The sequence below is a fragment of the Cyanistes caeruleus genome, chromosome 12 (assembly GCF_971803275.1).
Source record: "Cyanistes caeruleus chromosome 12, bCyaCae1.hap1.1, whole genome shotgun sequence".
NCBI lineage: Eukaryota > Metazoa > Chordata > Aves > Passeriformes > Paridae > Cyanistes > Cyanistes caeruleus.
The window spans coordinates 12,904,588-12,923,385 of NC_141712.1; the positions used below are offsets into that span (position 1 = coordinate 12,904,588).

Sequence of the window (18,798 nt, forward strand, 5' to 3'; positions counted from 1 at the left end):
TTTCTATTCTCTGTTCTGTTTCAACAGGTAAAAGGTACTGCAGTTGTTGCCTCAAATAATGCCTGATTTGACACTAAATCCTCTACAATTTATTCCAGAGAACACCCAAACCCAATTATACAGTTGCAGGTGCCGTTCATAAAAGATCTCCAGCAGTTGAACAATGAAAGAGGCTGCTGAGAGAAGTTGCAGATTCTTCACCATTTAAAATACTAAAGACCCAAGTGGCCATGGTCTCTGCCAGCCTGCTCAAGTGGCCCTGCTTTCAGGGCTTGGGCTGGACAACATTTATAGTGACTCCCAGTACTTGGGACTCTGTTTTGCCCACTCTGCAGCTCCAACAAAGATCAGAACACCAATGCCACCATAGTGTGTACCCGAGGGCCTGGGGGCATCTGGGAAAGGACATGTTTTCTGAGATGTGGGGAAGTGAAGGAGATCAAGAGTTCAGATGCAGCCAAAACTCATTAACAGAACCTGCCTGCACTAAACCATAAGCAAGATTGGAGCACCACTGAAAAACAGCATCCAACAATCCTGAAGTCTGTCTGAAGATGTAAAGAGTCTAATACAGCATGGGAAAACTCAGGAGTAACAAGCCATGGCTTTGGTATACAGAACTTGCACACATACAGCGCACCATGACATGTCAGCCTAGGGAAATATTTTCACTTGGACTTTGTGCCTCAGTTCCTACACCCATGAGGGTTTCACATTTATTTACAATCCTCTCCATGGGCAGTTTTCTGCTCCTTCACTCTTCCAACCCTGGTGATAATCTCAGCCTTATCCATGCAATGGAGGAATTTAAAGCATGTCAATACTATTGGGAGGTGCACAGACTGCATTTCAGCACTATTTACAAGTATGATAACCCTTTATTGTGCTGGGTAACTTTTTAAACAGAGAATCCTCTAGTAAGCCCTTGCCTTTGTTCATCTGTTAACTGATATTCTACATGGGTGATAATGGATACATGGTGACCTTGTACTAAAACTGCTATATGGAAAAAAAGAAAAAAGTGTAAGCCCCAGTGTAGCCACAAGAAACTTCTTTTCCTCTTCTAGCTAAACAGGGGGAAAAAATACTGTATTTAGATACCATTCAGACATAAACATGGAAAAGAAATTGCCCCTTGGTTTTATTTCTTTGCAAGGCAAACCTGCAGGAGATGACAGAGGCAGCCCGGTCCATTCACTAGAAATGTTCAAAAATAATATTGCCAGTTGATTTCTCCTATTAGAAAGAAGGCAATTATTTGCTCTACTGAACACTAATGCCTGAGATTATTTAGTGACTGCACACTAGCTTGGACAAAAGTATGGGTTCATTTCCAGCTTGCCAGAGAATTTCATTTTGCTCGGTATGACCAGTCAAGTTAAATATCACCTTATGCCTCTTGATGGCCTAGAAACTGCATTAAATAACAGAATGAGTAATCAGTCACAAAGGCCACCATGAACGTACTCAAGAGAGACATTATACAGTAGCCAAAACCAGTTAAGAGTCCAGATCCATCTTTGGAATTTGCAAGTGTAAGAGCAAGTTTGCCCTACTAAGTCTCAAGGAGAGGCAGGGTGTGGCACTGAGCTTCAAGCACTGGAGCCTGCCTTCTCCTCAAGTACATTATGCGGCTTCTGACTACCTGGTAATCTGCTGTCATTTTGTCATTTTGTCTACTTTCCTGAGTAGAGGTCCAGACCAAATGCTGCACATCCTGCTGCTCCTCTAGCTGTTCCAAAGCAGTTTCCTCCACACCAGCTGCCTATATAGACCAACTTTTGTTGTTGCCTCTCTTACAGAAACTAATTCGTTTCCACTCATGCCATGAGTGAAAGGTGACAACAGGGTCTCAGCTCTCCTTGGTTTGGGGTCCTGCCATAAAATTTCAATCATAAATCCTCAAAGGATGCAGTAGTTAAAAAACACAGAATGATGTTTTTAAATGTATTTATGATATTCACTTCTATTTTTTACATTGTTGGGAAGCTGAAGGTACAGGAAATAATATCACCTTGTCCTGCTCCTTGTTGTCACCTCACAGGTCACCACAAGTGTCTCAATAAAGAAAGGCCTACTGACACTTCTTATAATCACTGCAAGACTTCAAGGGAGAAAATGGAAGGTATTCTTCAAGTTTATTGCATCCATTGCACTCAATAAAGCAGAGAAAATTCCTTTTAAATTCATTATATTACTTCAGAATTAATAGAGGGACTGGCAACTTAAAACTTAGCTGATGAGAGTAGCCTACATCTAATTTCCTGCATAAAAATAAGTTTGTTTAGTGTTGTTCAGCAGCAGGTAGAACATGAAATACATAAACAGAGCAACAATTGTCATGGTTTGTCTGTCCAGTGACAATCTGTGAAACATATAAAACAGACCATTGTGACTCAGGGCTGTCTTAAAGATGAAACTTCCACCTTATTTCTTTCTCTGGTTCATTTTAATTTGGACTGGGTATTTGTGCAACAGAGTAAACAATAGCTAACTAAATGCTTTAATTCTTCCTAGGAAAGAATGCAAACATATAACCTTCTGCCATGACAAAGATCTGTCCAAGCCACTCCACTTGAACATTTTATGACCATCTACGAGTAATTATTTCTTAGATGGAAATTTGCAACACTCGATTATTTGCATGCTTTCCAGCTATGGTATCTACAGCATCTAATTCAGGTAATGCATTAAGCATAAAAGGCAAGACCATGGCTCAGGCCATCTGAATGTCACAGCAATCAGGTCACAGGCTTTTATCTTCAAAAGCACAACCTGTTTTAATAAGAGAGTGCTGAAATATGCAGAGTACTCCACAAATAAGCTACTTGAAGTTAGCCTTGTATAAGATAAAGCACCCCAGACCAGCAATGTAAGAGCTTCAGAGTTTGTAGACTTACTTTACTACTACATTATGTGTCAGGAAACTGCTAAATAAAGAAACACTTACTGAGATAAACTACATTTTCACTTTAGTATGTGTGAAAGACGCCATAGCTATCAAAACCAACAAAATAATGCAAAAATATGCATATCTTGAAAAATACTTTATCATTTGTTAGCACAGATTATTCATAAGTCTGATTATAAGCAGAAAAAAAAATCCAAATACTACTAATACAAAAAAAAATCCCTCCTCTGTCAAACTTGTAGCTGCATTTCAAGCAGGTTTACAATGGTGCCTCACAGTCCTCACAGGCTGCTTGCTATCAGCTCACAGAGCAAGTCATTATAGCCTGAAAGACAAGGTTGAATATAATTTCCAAACTCTAGGTTTTAATTAATGCCATGACTGCAAAATTTCACAAAGTCTTGATATAAGCACAAGCTCTCTTTCAGTTTTCTATACCTCCCCCACTCACCTCTGTTTCAAGGACAAACTTTCATTAGCAATGTGATCTTTAGCACTGGCTCTGTTGACTGTAATGCTTGGTACTGCTCTATTTACTCAACAGTACCTCATTGTTTGTAGTGCAAGTTTAACCAGTTGTAGGAGAATAACCAATGCCTGCAAAATTTAAGCATTTTTTTCTAGTAGGTTGTTTCTCAAGTTGCTTTTGTAGTAATACACAGGAACAGTAAAAAGATGAGGAAACACCAAAAGAATGAAGACACTTGTCATTCACAACCTAGTTTCCTGCATGATTTTCTCATATTCCTGCCTCTCCATTAAACTTGTACTGCAAGAATATCATAAGCATGGACTTTTCTGAATAAACCATGAAATAGATGAAGTATCTTTGCTTATATAAGAATCCAATTGATTCTTGATCAAACCCTTACAAACATCAGCAAAAGTCAAACTTCCTTAAATTAACTCTGCTTAGCTTTGCACATGGGGGAGTGTTCCCTTTCTTGTACAAACATGCTTTCACAAATACAAAAAGGACAAGTGGAATAAGATCCCTAAATCAGTTTGCCTTGCTGTGTCCTCCCTTTCAGGTAACTTACTGTTTCCAAAGCAAGTTCTCTGACTGAAAAGACTTGACATAGGTGTGTCTAGTCACAGCTTCTTGTGATGAAGTCTTAGCATCTGAGACATAGAGAAAGGGTCTTGATTTATATTTTCTTTTATTTCTTTAAGCATAACCACAAGAAGAGCAAGGTGCCATTTCACATGCTTTACAATAAAGTGAAGTCTACCCACCCTAAGTTTAATTCTGTTGTAAGAAATAACAAGACACTCAAGTTATTAATAAAGCAAACTGCAGAACTCTGTCAAGTCATATTCTTGTGACAACTGTGTGCTTCCAGCTATGTATCTCTCACTGACCCCCTCCAATCCAATGGTACTTGATTCAGGAGGATTGGTGTGTTATAAAATGTTATACAATATCTTGTGTATTTCTTAAGCTGCAAAATTAACTTAAATCAACTTTCAGCTACAATGAGGTCCAGTTACAGAGCAAAACTGCCACAGGGTTTTTTTCACTTCTATTTTTCAAGTTGCATTACTATAGTCCTACCTTCCTCTTAGTGCAATTCACTACAACAGACTTACTTACCAGGAAAGCAAACATCTTTACAGAAGTTACAGCAGAATTAATTTCGCACACTGCCAATGTCAACATAGCTCATTGTAATCTTAAAGCACATGCTTACATTTCTCCAGAATAAGAGAATGGAAACCTCACTAATTAAGTTTTGATTTGAATTCAATAAGAATGATAACACAATTCAGAGACTATCCTAGAGCTCTAGTAACAGAATTATTCATTTTAAGCTAACAAGTGTCCAAAATCATCACAGGAGCCAAGTTTTTGCAAAAAGGCATACAACTGTTTCTTAAGTTTCTAACCAATATTTTAGTATTAACAAAATATCCATTTCTCAGTCCTTTTTGTCACACTCTGCCCACTGCAGCTCTACAAAGAAAGGCAATAGAAAGAAAGAAAAATTAAAATATTTTGAAATGGAAGTCTGGGGGAAGTGGGACAGTCAGTTTTAATTGTTTTATTTTGTCACTCATCAAAAGGAATGATCATTTGAATTTCAATTCCCAATACCTTTTGCTTAATATTTATCCCATAACTCACATCTACTTTCACAGCACGCAGATTTCATCAATGAGGGACAAATAAGCAAAGCAGCTGTTTGTGAACAAAGCAAGAACAGAGGCTATTGTACAAAAGTACACTGGAACAAGCTGTGAACAGTTTAAAGAACATCACCACAGATTTATCAGAGGAAAGAACTGAAACCTGGTTTATAGAACAAACATGACTTCTGACTCAAGACTTAGAACATGTCAAGGTGTTTTCAGAGCATCAATATTTCCCCCCTTTTATTGGAATAAGGTTGCAGCTAACAGAAAACAACATGACTGCAGGAAAGAAAAAAGCTTTTCCAGAACAGATAGGAGATGGCAAAGACATGAACTTGAGGGAGAATTACTGTTAATGTTTCTGATGAAGAGACATAAAATTTCTACTTTTAAGCACAGAAATTATAAAATGAAACAGGGCTGACATTATATTGCTAAAACATTAATCTTTAATCAGAGTTTTTAGTTCTGGCCTCAACGCTGCTTTCCTAGCAGTATCAATTCCAGCATCTGTACATCAGTGTGAAACCAACTGCTCAGCAAAGAAATGCTGCAACAGATTGACAGAGATGTTGCTCTCATTTGGCAGCACTCAGCTACCCAAGAACATCATATATAACTTAACAGTGTTGATGTGTAAAAAAGGTGGGGGGGAATCAAATAAACCAACATACAGATTGAAGAAGTGTGCAACCCTCTCAAAATGTTACCAGATGAAACAACACAGGTTTGCAGACAATGCAGAGTATCCTCACAAAGTTTTCTAAGCTGCTTCCATGTTAACAGCAAGAACAGATAGATGCACTGTACATAAATAGTACAATACTATAATGTACAATAGTAGAATAGAAATACATAAATACAAATACAAATCATAAAATCATTTAGGCTGGAAAAGATCTTCAAGTCATTGAGTCCTACCGTTAACCTAACAGTGCCAAGTTGACCACTAAACCATGTCACTAAATGCCACATCTACACATTAAAATCCTTTATGCTTCATTTGTTCCTCAGCCACTTTTGAAAACCCTGACAATAATTCATTAACACATTTCCAGTGATTTTTTCAGTAGCTATTTAGAGCAAGTTAGAGGAAAGAAGTTCAAAGTCTCTGAGAATCATGCAATCTAGCAATCTTTGTGTTAAAATGTTTCTACCCTCTATTTTGCTCTCTTTCAATTACTTTAAAAAAACCTGAAAGAGCAATTTCAAGAGAAATTCAAGTATTCAGTCATAATGTTATGGCTGTGGCAACATCCAAATGTATTAGTGAGTTTTCAAACATGGCACAACATCACTCCCTGTGAAGACAGGCACTTCAAGCTATTCTGGAAGGTCAGAGTAAAGTTTATTTGTCCATACATGCTAATCCCAGATTTGGTAATTAATTGTTACTGTTCAACTTCTCCAGAAAAAGCAGTAACATCTGCCAGCATAAAAAAGTCTACTCATCCTCATCCTCAAACCACTGGGCCAGATTCACTTCTCATGAATATTGGCACTTCTAGTTTTAAGGGAAGATAGCCCAGCTTGCCAAGGCTACACACTTCTATGCCTATAAGGAAAAGAATATGCAGCTTTAGACAAATTCCTTATCTATTTCTCTGCTCATTCTGAAGTGAAATGTACCTAAAGATGGAAACAAAGCAAGGGAACCTTCCTATTTCCTACAGAGAATATTTGAGGAATTCAGACATGAGTATTGCAGCCTTTGGAGAAGGTAAGGTCACTGCTTTTCCACATCACCTAACAAAACATAAAGTGCTGCCAATAACAAATGGATTCACGTGATCTACATATGTATATTTCTGTACATTCATATATATCTGTATTTAATATACATAACAGAGGAACTCTTTATGCTATCAAGTCTTCTCTGGACTTTTTGAGGGAACAGATTTCAGTGTTTAAATAATAATGTAATGGGCTACAGAGCTGGGTAGCACTGAGGATTTGTAAAGGGAAAAATAGTTTATCTATGCCATCAACAACAGAATTGCAGCTAAGATTCTGAAAAAAGAGTTAGCCATAGCTAAAAAAAAAAAAATCCACATTATAACATCCTACAGCTACAGGAAGCATTAGCACATCATTAATTCCCCACAGTAAATACTGATGATATTCCAAGAATACATATGCAACATAATTTAACCAATCCTCATCTACATTTATCAATGAAAATAGGGAGCTACTGGATGTTGATGAATGTGAAAACTCTACATAAGGCTACCTGCATACAGGACACTCAGCCCTCCTGTAAGAGCAGGAATTTATCACTTAGCTGCCCTGACAACCTGAAGGCTCTTGTGTCTATCAGGAAATCCCCACCACTCACTGCTGATACCAAGGCTACAGTTTCACATAAACTGCTCAGTGCCCTACCTTCTTAAAATGTTACCCTCTTTTCACCCACACCTTAGTGCTACAGCTGGCCTTGGGAAAACTTCCTAATCTGCCACGAGTGTATCAGACAGAACTGCTCCAAACCAGAACTTCCTTCAGCTCAGAACAGTGCCCTGGCTCCAGTTCAATGTGCAGCCCCAAAGACTTTTGTACTGGCAGAATGCAGGTGAGGGAGGGCCATGCAGCAGCACCTCCCTAAGGGAAAGGTGCCAGTGCACTGTTCATACTAGAGCAGCTTGAGCACACAATGCAGGGGCAGAAATAGCTTAAGCTGGTATCGCCATCAAACATGTTGGATCATGAAAACACAACCAAAGGGTGTAGTTTCGCAGGACGTGAGCTTGGACAGCAAAGCAGTTTAAAGTTCCCACCCCACCTGCTCATTTCAGTGATCCTTCTTACAGCACAGCTTCACAAAGGGTTTTACTGACACAACAAAAAGATGGCAAAGTCTGGCATAGAGGCAGGGGAGAAGCTGGCTTACTGCTGAAGCCAAATCTTGTGAAACGACACCCTAAGTATTTGTTGTGGAAAGAACAGTCTGTCTAGTAACACTTGCCAAAGGCTTGCCAAACACCTGCTCCAAACCGTCAGAACTCAGACCCAGCAAATACTCCAAACTTTGTTAGAAGTTTTATTGGAGTGATGCAGTCACCAAATCATCTGAAATCAGAAGACCAACTGCAAGACTCAAAAAAAAAAAACTTTCACCCTACAATTTCAGATTTTTTTCTACAGTTTGAAGACCGAGAGGTGTATTAAAAATAAATTTAAAAAAATCATTTATCCAAAATGAAGGTGTGACATCTGGCAAGGGAGCCAAGAAAATTTTCTGCTAGCACTTTGCGAAGAAGAAGCTGCAGAACAAGTTTCTCTTAAAAAAAAGGGTTGCAACCGGTTTATCAGGTTAGAGGAATTCATGAGTTCTTCCACCTCTTCCCCCCCATCCCATTTGTTTCCAAATGCTCATTTAACCAGTTTGTTTCTTGCTGAATTTGCTGAAAATAAATTACACCTGCAGCTCCGTTGGATGATCAATAGGCATCCAAACATGCTTGAGGGAACTGGCAATTTGCTTTCACCTGATAAAGTAGCAACCACTCTGTATTTTCACTTTGAGCATTATTTAGGGGAGTGTGCAGTTTTATCTTTCTCTGTTTAAGAATACATATTTAAATATTCACTGATGTATTTGATTCAATATATTCAATCAGCAAGACTAGGAGATTCTTTTAAACCAATTTTGAATATTTAAATGTCAATTCATAGATTAAAATGGAATGCTTTCAGTAGGTCCAAAAGCAAAGCTAGGTCTCACATGAGAACGTCTTCCTTTTTATGTATATCGTTCAAAGAAAAATGGTAATTGCAGCTAAATACTGCAGACAGTTCTCCAAAATTATTAGCTCTTCTTAGACTTATCCTTTGTCAGGAAGACATGCAAATATTGCCTTGCAAAAGTAAAGTAACATGTCTTAAGGCAAGCCATGCTGATTCAGACAGGTTTTCTGTATGGGAGGGATTAAGAAATCAACAACACTTTCAACTTCATATGGGATCTTTAACTTAGAACCCCTGTGGCTACAATCAGAGAAGCACATGAGGATGTCAGCTTTTTGACGACAGAGTAATGAGGCCGAGAGAAAGGCAAAGTTCATTTTGGTTTTGCTTGTTAAAAGCAAGGTGCCATTCCTGCAAGGTTTCAGAGAGCAACCTGAGAATAATTGCTCTCCCTTAAAAGCTTGCAAAGTGGGAAACTATAAAGCTACAGCAGTTAACTAGAAAAAGATAAAAAACATGCTAAATAAGCCAGTCCTGTCATTTGAGGATCTGAACAATGATACCTGGTAAGAATGTCCCAGTCATGCAGGAAGAAAACTATTCCCCTTGGTAAGTAGTGTAACTGATGCATGTTCAGAGGCCTAGATCATGGGCTCAAGGCAGTTCCAAACACTTGAACAAGAGATCTCCCCCTTACTTTGTTAAATAAAAATTCTCACAGTTTTCTACTCAGTAGCATTCTGCAACATCTCAGCAGCTGCAAGTTCACCATTACTTGTCTCACATCAGAGGTATGTTACTAATGCCGTTTTGAACTGAATACAACAAGCAAGGTGCTCCCAAAGGACAAACATTTTACGATTTCAGGTAACTATTTCCCTGACATCCCTCCACCCCCACAAAGGAAAGCTATCACAACGTTGCACATCACCTATGAGAAAATAAAGATGGATCCCGTAACTGCAGTAGAACCTATGGAATGAAATGCTTTTTACCCTGGACAAGTACAATATCTAAAACCTTATAACAAAACATACAGAGCATATGCTGCAGCAACCAAGCTGTTATTTTGAGGCACTGTGCTTCAGAACCTTACCTTGTAAAATTACAACAACCAAAACTTATTGATAAGGAACCCTATTTCAGAATATTTCTTAAAACAAACTCAAGTATTAAGCTCAGATTAGAGGCCTTTAGTAGACCTCATCATTGACATGCGCAGCAATAGAAGGAGACTTGCTGTGGTCAGGGGAATAACTCCAGACCCACAGAAGCTGATCTACTGTTTACCAGCTACAAATCACTGATTCAGAACCACAGAATGTTTGAAGTTGAAAGAGGCCTCTGAAGCATGGATAAAAATTACAATGGATTTGTGCTCAGTGATTCTCACTTCCCTCTGCATGTAGAGACTGGGAACCCAAGGCAAAAAAAAACAGAAGCAGGCACCAAAACTTTCATTTACATGACTGAGATGTGCTAAGGTGAGCAATTTTCAGCTGCATCATCAATTTTCTACCACAATCCAGGCAGGGTGTGGAAAACTAATTTCACATACTCTATAACGTTATCTCTAGTCAAGGTACAAGTCTACTTCCTTTTCCTCCTCCTTTTCAAATAACCACTTCAGCTACCTGTTTCTTTTGCTAATCAAAATACTTAACTGAGAAAGAAAAAAAAAACCCAAAAACCTGTATGTCACCTGACTCATCCTTAAAACACATGATGCAATTAAAATATCCTGTGGACTTGTCTTTAAAAATGCAGGTGAGGATCTACTATTAAAGAATATGGAATTTTGCTTTTTGCCACCATTGCAAGTGGGAAGTTGAATTGATTCTCTTCTAATTCCCACAGGAGTCAGGACACAGATGGGAAAAGAGTGGAGTTTAGGTAAGGTGTGTTCCAGAGGACTTATGATGGAACAGGCCACATCACAACTGGCACCCAAAAATTAACAGCAAAATCATTATTTAGTTGCATAGATATGCAAACAAAAAGGAAAAATATTGTTATTTTTCAAGAGTCTCTACCCACCTACACACAAAGGTACTATTTCCTTTTATTTGCTAGAGCAGACCCACCTACAGTGCAATTTACAGCAATAAGATACAATCTCTCATAAAGTATTGAGTATAATTAAAGTGTGTCTGTTATAAAGGTAAACAGAGTGTACTAGGCTAAGCTGTTCCAGATGTCTTTAGTGCAAGATCTGGGACAAGATCAAACCTGCAGCTGCACATTTTCTCAGGGGTTATTATGGAGCCTTAAAAAAAAAAGAAAGAAAATCACCTCTTGGTCCTAGACTCCAGCAAAATAAATGCAAGTAGAACAAATGCCACTGCAGTCAATGCTGACAGATTTTCAGCCACATAGAAGTTATGTTTTTCAAAGACACTCCAGAGTGTAGTGTTAACCATGCAGTATCAAAGAGAGTTAGGACCAAGTCTGCCAAGTTATGTGTCACCAGAAGTTACAGCAATATGAACCTGTTCTACTGCCTAAGCAAGTTTCTTGCTGAAACACACCTACGAATGATTCAGACAAGGTGTGGAAAGCCAGGTTTATATGTTACACAAAAATGCACTATTGTATTTTTCCATTCAAGCACATTTCATGCATAGAAAGGACAGTCAAAGTAAGTAAACTTTTGGGAACTGCATTATGTATACACTAGTCACACTAAATTTTTTGAAGTAGCTCAAGCCCTGTTGAGCAAATTTTACTGTTCAGTGTAATATTAAATGAGTCAAAAAGCAAAACTATAGAAATCATTAAAAAATTAAACCAAATCAATTTATAATCCTCTCATTAGGCTCATCTTGAAAAGAGTGATACACAACAAGCATATCTGATGTTACATGAAAGATTTTGAGGATTTCAGCTGATTTTAAGAATAACAGATGAGGAAAAGTTTTAAAATACACATTAGAGCAGCGAACCTCTAAATTAGAATGTACCATGTGAAGTTTGAAAGTTTGATTAGCACTCTATATTAGGCAGTACTCTAACTGGCAAACTCTTTTAAAGCTTAAGAGAAACTTGGGATAAAAGCAGACTTATCAAAACAACCAGAAGTCAGATCTTCCAAGGACTTATAACATCAGCTCAAATACTCTGGTATCATACATAACAGTTTCAGAATGATGAAGTTCCTATTTCAAATGGTTCAGGTCTCTTTTGGGTTAGCTTAAAAACAAGCATGAAAACTTGCTAGTGATTTCAAACTGAAAGACAAAACTAAAGCCTGTTTCCTCTTTCTAATCTATTAAACCTCATTCACAGGCTTCACCCAGAAGAGCTCCTGTTCCCCAAAGCAACACCTCACCTGTTGAAGAACCCGGTCCAGTGGTTCAGCTTTGCCCAGTCCCTCTGGTGTTAAGCCACTGACTTCGCGACACTGGTCACTTAAGTCCAAGTTGTCTGCTTTCACCAGGGATTTGTGTAGTGTCCCTACCTAAAAAATTTAAGAAAATATGGACAAAAGTGAGGAACAATCGAATTAGCTCTTTATAGCAATGTGTTGAGACTGAAGAAAAATCAGAAAGGTGCAGTATCCCCTCCGGATAAATGCCAGGAAAAAATGCATTTGTCTATTTCACAAATCGAAACCTTTGGCCGCGGTTTCTCTCCCTCCCACCCCGGAGAGCCACGCTCTCTGCCTCGGAGTATCCGAGCCCATTTTCATGGGAGGCCTTTTGCAGTTAGCACCGACTTTTGTGGGAGTTGTTAAGTGGAAAGGGAAGATCACTTAATATTAAGGCAGTGTCACGAATCCACTTATGAAATTGATAGTCCTGTTTGTTTTATTAAAGCCCTTCATCTCTAGGGGGTTATTTATGATAAGGCTTTTGGGGAAGAAAAAAGATTGGAGATGACTTTTAGGTTGGCCTAAAAATTAAAATAAGTCAATATTCTCTTAAAGGTTATCCAAACATTGGTTAAACAAACAAAAAACAGGCCCAAAGGGTCCAACGGTGACCGAGAGCCGGCTCCCAGGGAAGCGAGCACACCCGGAGCCATCCGGGGCAGCTTTTGTTTTAAAATTTCAAAAGTCCGTAGACATCCTCGACCCTACGCACGATTTAAGGCGGACGGGGCAGTGGAGTGTGGAAGAGGCCAAACTTTCTTTAAAAGTGACTTCTTCCCTCAAGAGGGAACAAAAAGGAGCTTCCCGGGCGAGCGCCCCGGGCAGGGAATGAGCCCCGGGCACGGCCCCGCGCCTCCCCTCCCTCGGTGCATTTGTGAAATGAACAAACGGCTCCGGGCCGGCGCCGAGGGGCCGGGAGAGCCCGCTCGCCCCGCGCCGGGGAACGCGCCCTCGCCCCGGATATCGAAGCCATACCTTCTTGCTGTGTAGATCCACAACTTGCCACACCAAGAGAATTAGTTCCCTCTCATCCGAACCCAGTTTAGCCCCATATGCACCAGCTGTTGCCCCAAACAACACCACCAAAGAGTCACTGTGCGAAGCCGTCATGACCACAGGGGGAAACAGCTACAATCAAAAGCAGAGGTCAAAAAAAAAAAAAAAAGAGAGAAAAAAAAGCAAAAGAAAGACACACTAACAAACAAGAAAAAAAATAAAACCAAAAAAATCCCACAAGGCTCATCCCCTACCTCCAAGTAATCAAAGAGAAAAGGAGCGAACGAGGAGTCACAATATAAAGAGAAGAAAAAGAGCTATTTAGGAGGTTGGGTATTTGAGGAAAAAAAAAATGGAGAAAGAAAGCTCCCATCTCTACCTGTTCCCGGTGATCTCTTTCCCGGGGCCGACTGGGAGGTGAAATTAGCAAGCTGTGGGTTTCTTTCCCTCTAACATCATGGCAGAAACTCAGTCTGGGCTTGGGCTTTTTTTTTTTTCTCTCTCTTTTTTTTTTTTTTTTTTTTTTTTTCCTTCCCTCTTCCCCTTCCCCTCTCCTGAGTTACCTGCCCTTGGTGCAGCTCATGTGTCTCTAGTCAATCTCCCAAAGGGACAAGGCCATTGGGCCTCTGGAAAAGGTGTAGGAGGGACGCAGGGAGAATCAACGCCTGGCTGATCTGGCCTGATTGGTTTTTGAAGGAGATCAGAGGCAAACTCCCTTTCTGTCTTTAATTCTGCCTGCAGGAAGTGCCTCTACCTGCTCTCAGTTCACGGGATCCCGCCCAGCGCTGCGTGCGGGGCACACGGCGCTCTGCGCGCCCCGGCCCGCGCCCCTTTCGGGGGATAAACAGAACAATATTCGAGTACAGGTGCTAAAAAAAAACACATTATGACTTAGCATTGAATTCCACGAAAAAAAGGTCTTTACCTGCTTCTCGGTAATTGCCCTTTGTGCGCGTTGCTGCGTGTGTATCCAGCTACGGATGCCAACGTTAATGTGTAATGAAAGTGTAGTATTCCACAGGGATTTTTAAGGGATATTACAGGCAGAGAGTACTTTGTAATTTAGGCCCTATCTTTCATACAGTTTGTAAAGATGGGTCTTAGTAATACAAATTTTTTGTTTTGAGAAAGGATGTATGTAGGAAGTTTTGCAAGAGCACAGTATAAAGCCCTGCATTTCCTACAGCTGCACAGTCAGGAGCTGACTCCTGGGCATTTACAGCAGTCCAAGGTGAGCAGCTTTTCTCCTCGCCTGTTTCACCGCTGAGACTACAATGGGAAACCACCACCAAGTTTAGCTGCTATGAAAACACTCCTGCTCAACAGCAGCAATATTTGTAACATCGGGGAGAAATTTTTCAGAGATATTGTCAAACCCAAATTGATTTTAAAGCACAAAAAAAGATCAAAAAGCTTCTAAACTCATTTGAAAGTTATTTTTCCTATTGCCATCACTGATGGGTTACTAATGATTTTTAAAGGCCAAATGCTGCAAGTTAAACTAGTCATAATTTTTCTTTCATTTAATTAAGTCTTCCGTTTATACTTCAATATTAGTATTGTGTTGAAATAAAGCTTTCACTGAATGAAAATTGGTGCTGCTATTTAGCTACTGATGTTTACCCTGGGAAAATGAAGAGGTGGGCATTTAACTGTGAATATCTGACGGCTTAAATTATTAAATCACATTTTCTCATCTTCTTTTAACATTCCAATTTTATAATTGATCAATTATAGCAGTTATTGTGGACTTCCTTCTGGAAAACACTGATTCCCCATCCTATCATCACCAGCAAGACAAATTCCATTTATTTCAGTGAAAATAAACTACAGTTCAAGGATGCTGTCTGATGTGAAGTATCTTAGAATTCACGACTTATGAGTTTACCTGACAGAGACCATGAAGGAAACCTTGCACAGGTGCATCTCACTGAACATCACAAAACACTTAAACACATCTCAGCTGTTGTCTCTGCAGTTCATGAAGCTGCCTAAGAAGCAATCCTGAAAATACATTGTTACAGAAAGGGCAAATTCCTGAACAGAGATGAAAACTTTAATCGGTAACATGTATATATTCATATATTCAAAATGTTTTCAGCATTACATTTTCTTGCACTGCTGAATTTATAGCCACAGCTATATTTTCCCCTGCCAATGCATTTCTAGAAATCCTTGGTAGAATAAAACCCCATTTCTTTTCCTTTTGTTATTTCCCTTGGATGTAGTAGTTATGAAATAATGTAACAGATCATTATTGAGAATGGGATGATTCTTATCCCTGAAGTCTTTAAAAACAACCATAAAAATGCATTGACTGCAAGTGTGAGAACTATTCCTTTTTTCCCAACCTGTTCCCCCCTCCCAAACTCACACATTTATATGGTGTTTGGAGAGAGGCAGTGTTTGTACAGATAAGTGTAAACACAGATTAAATGTAAATACAGATTATAACTGTAGCTATGTTCACAGAAAAAAAAATACCAGGCTGTTGCAATTTAACTTCCTTCATGAGGATGTCATTTTGTAGCCCTAATACATGAGTACTTCATACATAATGGGATTTTAATTAGCAGATTTCTATAGACAATCATACACATGAAAAATTGGCCAGGTTGACACATATGGTCACAGGCTCCAGTGAATTGGCTCAGAAAATGCCAGTACATATGTACTTGTCTTTAGGATCTAATGTGAAAGAAAAAATGATTGTAATTCATTTAGAGCAACTTGTCAGATTAAATAAATACTCCTCAAATCAATGCCAAAGACCCTTGAAAACTTATTTGAAACCTACACATGATATCAAAGACTGGTAAGCCCAAAAGCTTCTATGCCTTTTACAATTGTATTAGCTCATCTCATAAAATGAAGCCTCTCTTCATAGAAAGCCCATCTGGTTTCTACTTTTAGACTATCTTGACTCATATAATTCTACTGTTACTAATTTATCTGAACTATTCTAGATAAATGAATTTAAAATGTATTCTAAAATGTTTTAAAAAACCTTAAATAAATGCTGGCTTTCCTGCAATATCACACATTTCAAAGTATCAGATTATGTAACTGGCTTTTCATTCATCTTCTATCCACTATCCTCCCATTCTCTGCCCTGAATTATACTAGCAATTTATTAATCTAAAAATATGAAGGAATGGCACTGTATGTCTCAACAGAACAGCAAGAGGACCCAGTTCCTGAAAAACATATGGGACAAGCCCTTGTACACTGAGCATAGAAAGGTTAATTTGTAACCAAGATCTTGCTGAAATAAAGAGTATTTGCTCACCTTTAGCTTTAATCCTGGCAGGCTTATTTATAGAGGTATTTATTTGTAGGCTACATATGACCATAGTGTCCCATAAAGGTAACTGGGTGGAGAAGAAAAGTTTTAAACATGGACATTCATTGTTATGCAAGCTCAGTATGGTGATTATTTTGTTTCTTATTAATCAAGCAGTTGAAACTGTAAAATAGATCAGTTTTACAGTTAGATCACATGAGAACACCGAAGAGACTCATTAAAAGCAGTGTGCTTGCAATGGATAAATCTGTAGTGGCATTTTCATTCTTACTGGGACGGAAAGGGAAGGCAAAAAGAAATAAAGAAAGAAAAGAAACCATCTCTTATATTACATTATTAAAAATTCCTGTGAACTGAAGGTCCTGATGACTGAAATCCTTTTGTTAAAACCTAATAAAAGGAGTATGAAACTTTGAGACATGAGATCTGGAGTAATACCCTGGCTACATTTAGATCTACAAAAATAACTCAATAATCTTTCAGGTAACATGGAAGTCAATCCTCTGTTCCAAACTAGTATTATATTGAGAAATTATTTGTCCTCATGGATATTTTACTCATCAGTTAAAAGAAGGAAAATTATGGTGATGATTACGATGATGATGTGACATTTAACCCTGTAAAATGGTTTGAAATACCCTGAAAAAAGTTAATAAACTTTGAAGTTGGGTCTAATTTCAAAATTGGCCATAGTAGCAGAGCAAGGATGTACACCAAAAGATGTCCAGAGGTCTCTTCTAGCTAATTTTTTTCTATGTTTTTAAGTAACAGAGATATTGAATAAGTATGGTGCCTTGGTGTTTCTCTGCACAATAGGGATAGTAAATTCTCTGCATGCCTCAGCATCTCCAAACTGAGCTGGCACTGGAAGTAAAAGATCTGTAAGTGATCTGTAAGCAAATGTGAGAAGATATTTAGATTTCATACCCATTCAGTCCTTGGCTCCTGGATTGGATTATAAATTACTGCAGCAATATTTGCAGAAGGAGGAGCTTACTGTAACTACTGAAACATAAATCCATATGTAAAGAATTTTCTGGCATCCTTTCTTTAACAGCAAATGAGTGGGAAAAGGCATGGGAACAAGCGTTTAGCAGTATTCTTTGATTGCTGTCCAGATGTTTGGAGAGATCTCATTTTTTGGTCCGCCAGGTAGGACTGCCATGATTACAATGCACTGTAGAAGCCTTGAAATAATTTCCATTGAGACATCCACAAAAGCTCAGCAATCTGCACAAGAGCTTTAGAGCTGTGGTTCTGAAGGATTGTTACCCTGCAGATACCAGCACCATCAAGGCACTGGAAGCATTCACTTAGAATACTGTGTCAGTTGAAATTTATTTCTATTGACTTAAAGGTAAGTTAAAATATAAAATTCATGACTAGACAAGATTAATAAAAATGAAATTACTTCCCCTATTGTTTAACATAGCTTCTCTTCTTTGTAGTATGTCAAAAAATCCTGTGGCTTAATCCTACAAAGGTTTTATATGTGCTCAGCTCCCACTGGAGTATTGGTGTGAGATGTACAGAGTTCTCCAGATTGCACTTACCAGACTTTTGAAAATCTAAGCATTTACTTTGATACCAGATTTGTGGACAGATCAAACATACTAGTGTCTTTCATAAATATTATTATAGATTTATATCAAAGTTAACAGTTTTTAACAAACTAAATTTCCATTTTTAAAAAATCGGAAATAATGCCGTCAGTCAAATAATTCACTAAAAAGGTTTCTGGATTTAGAATCACTGAGATGATTGCTGACAGGGATCTCTGCACATCCTCTTGTCCAACACAGGCTTCCTGCCAGCACTACATTGAACCAGCCAGTATTTTGTCCAGCTGTGTCTTGGAAACCGCCATGGATGACCTGTTCCAGTGCTGCACTGCATTGCTGATGAGAAACTTTCTCCTGGTTGCCAATCTGATCTCACTGCTAAATTTTTAAATAATTCACTGCAACTAGTTGAGACAGGTTCTTTAAGCTGTGGTAAATTAGACAAGCCATGTGATACAATTCCTGTTACCTAATGAGATGAATATGCAAGTACTTCCTGACCCTTTCAATCTACCTTGCCTGTGATTCAAAATTGACTTTGTGTGAAGCTTTATTGCCTTTAAAACCAGGCTAAATACATTTTCATTGCAATTGCTTACTTTTTTACTGGTCTCAGGTACAGTATAACATGAGAAAGGAAGTTCAAAGGAAAATATTATTTTTGTGGCAGGTTTTTAAGCATGACTGATATTCAGTCTTAGATCAGAACACTTTTATATACTAACCCATCCACTCTTTGTTGATTGAAAGGATATAGCAGTTTACAAGTCTGTCAGTGTGGCAGAATATCCAACAGTAAAAAAATTTGCTTTTTAATGATAAAGTTAATCTAGTGAGT

The 18,798-nt window shown here is 38.5% G+C and overlaps 1 protein-coding gene across 24 annotated transcripts in view; it reads right to left on the reverse strand.

The window, feature by feature from the left end:
* The window catches only part of ESRP2 (epithelial splicing regulatory protein 2), a 168,701-nt gene that overhangs the window by 28,004 nt on the left and 121,899 nt on the right, over positions 1-18,798 (reverse strand). For 3 of the 24 annotated variants that reach the window (XM_086847261.1, XM_086847262.1, XM_086847265.1), the window contains 4 exons: positions 16,384-16,465; positions 14,983-15,098; positions 13,074-13,226; positions 12,057-12,185 (listed from right to left, as the gene is read on the reverse strand). In XM_086847261.1, the coding sequence (XP_086703387.1) occupies positions 12,057-12,185; positions 13,074-13,208 (264 nt within the window). In that variant the 5' untranslated portion in view covers positions 13,209-13,226; positions 14,983-15,098; positions 16,384-16,465. Of the gene's footprint in view, positions 1-12,056; positions 12,186-13,073; positions 13,227-13,473; positions 13,964-14,982; positions 15,099-16,383; positions 16,466-18,798 lie in introns of those variants that run through there. The other 21 variants (XM_086847270.1, XM_086847279.1, XM_086847281.1 and 18 more) reach the window with 13 other exon arrangements.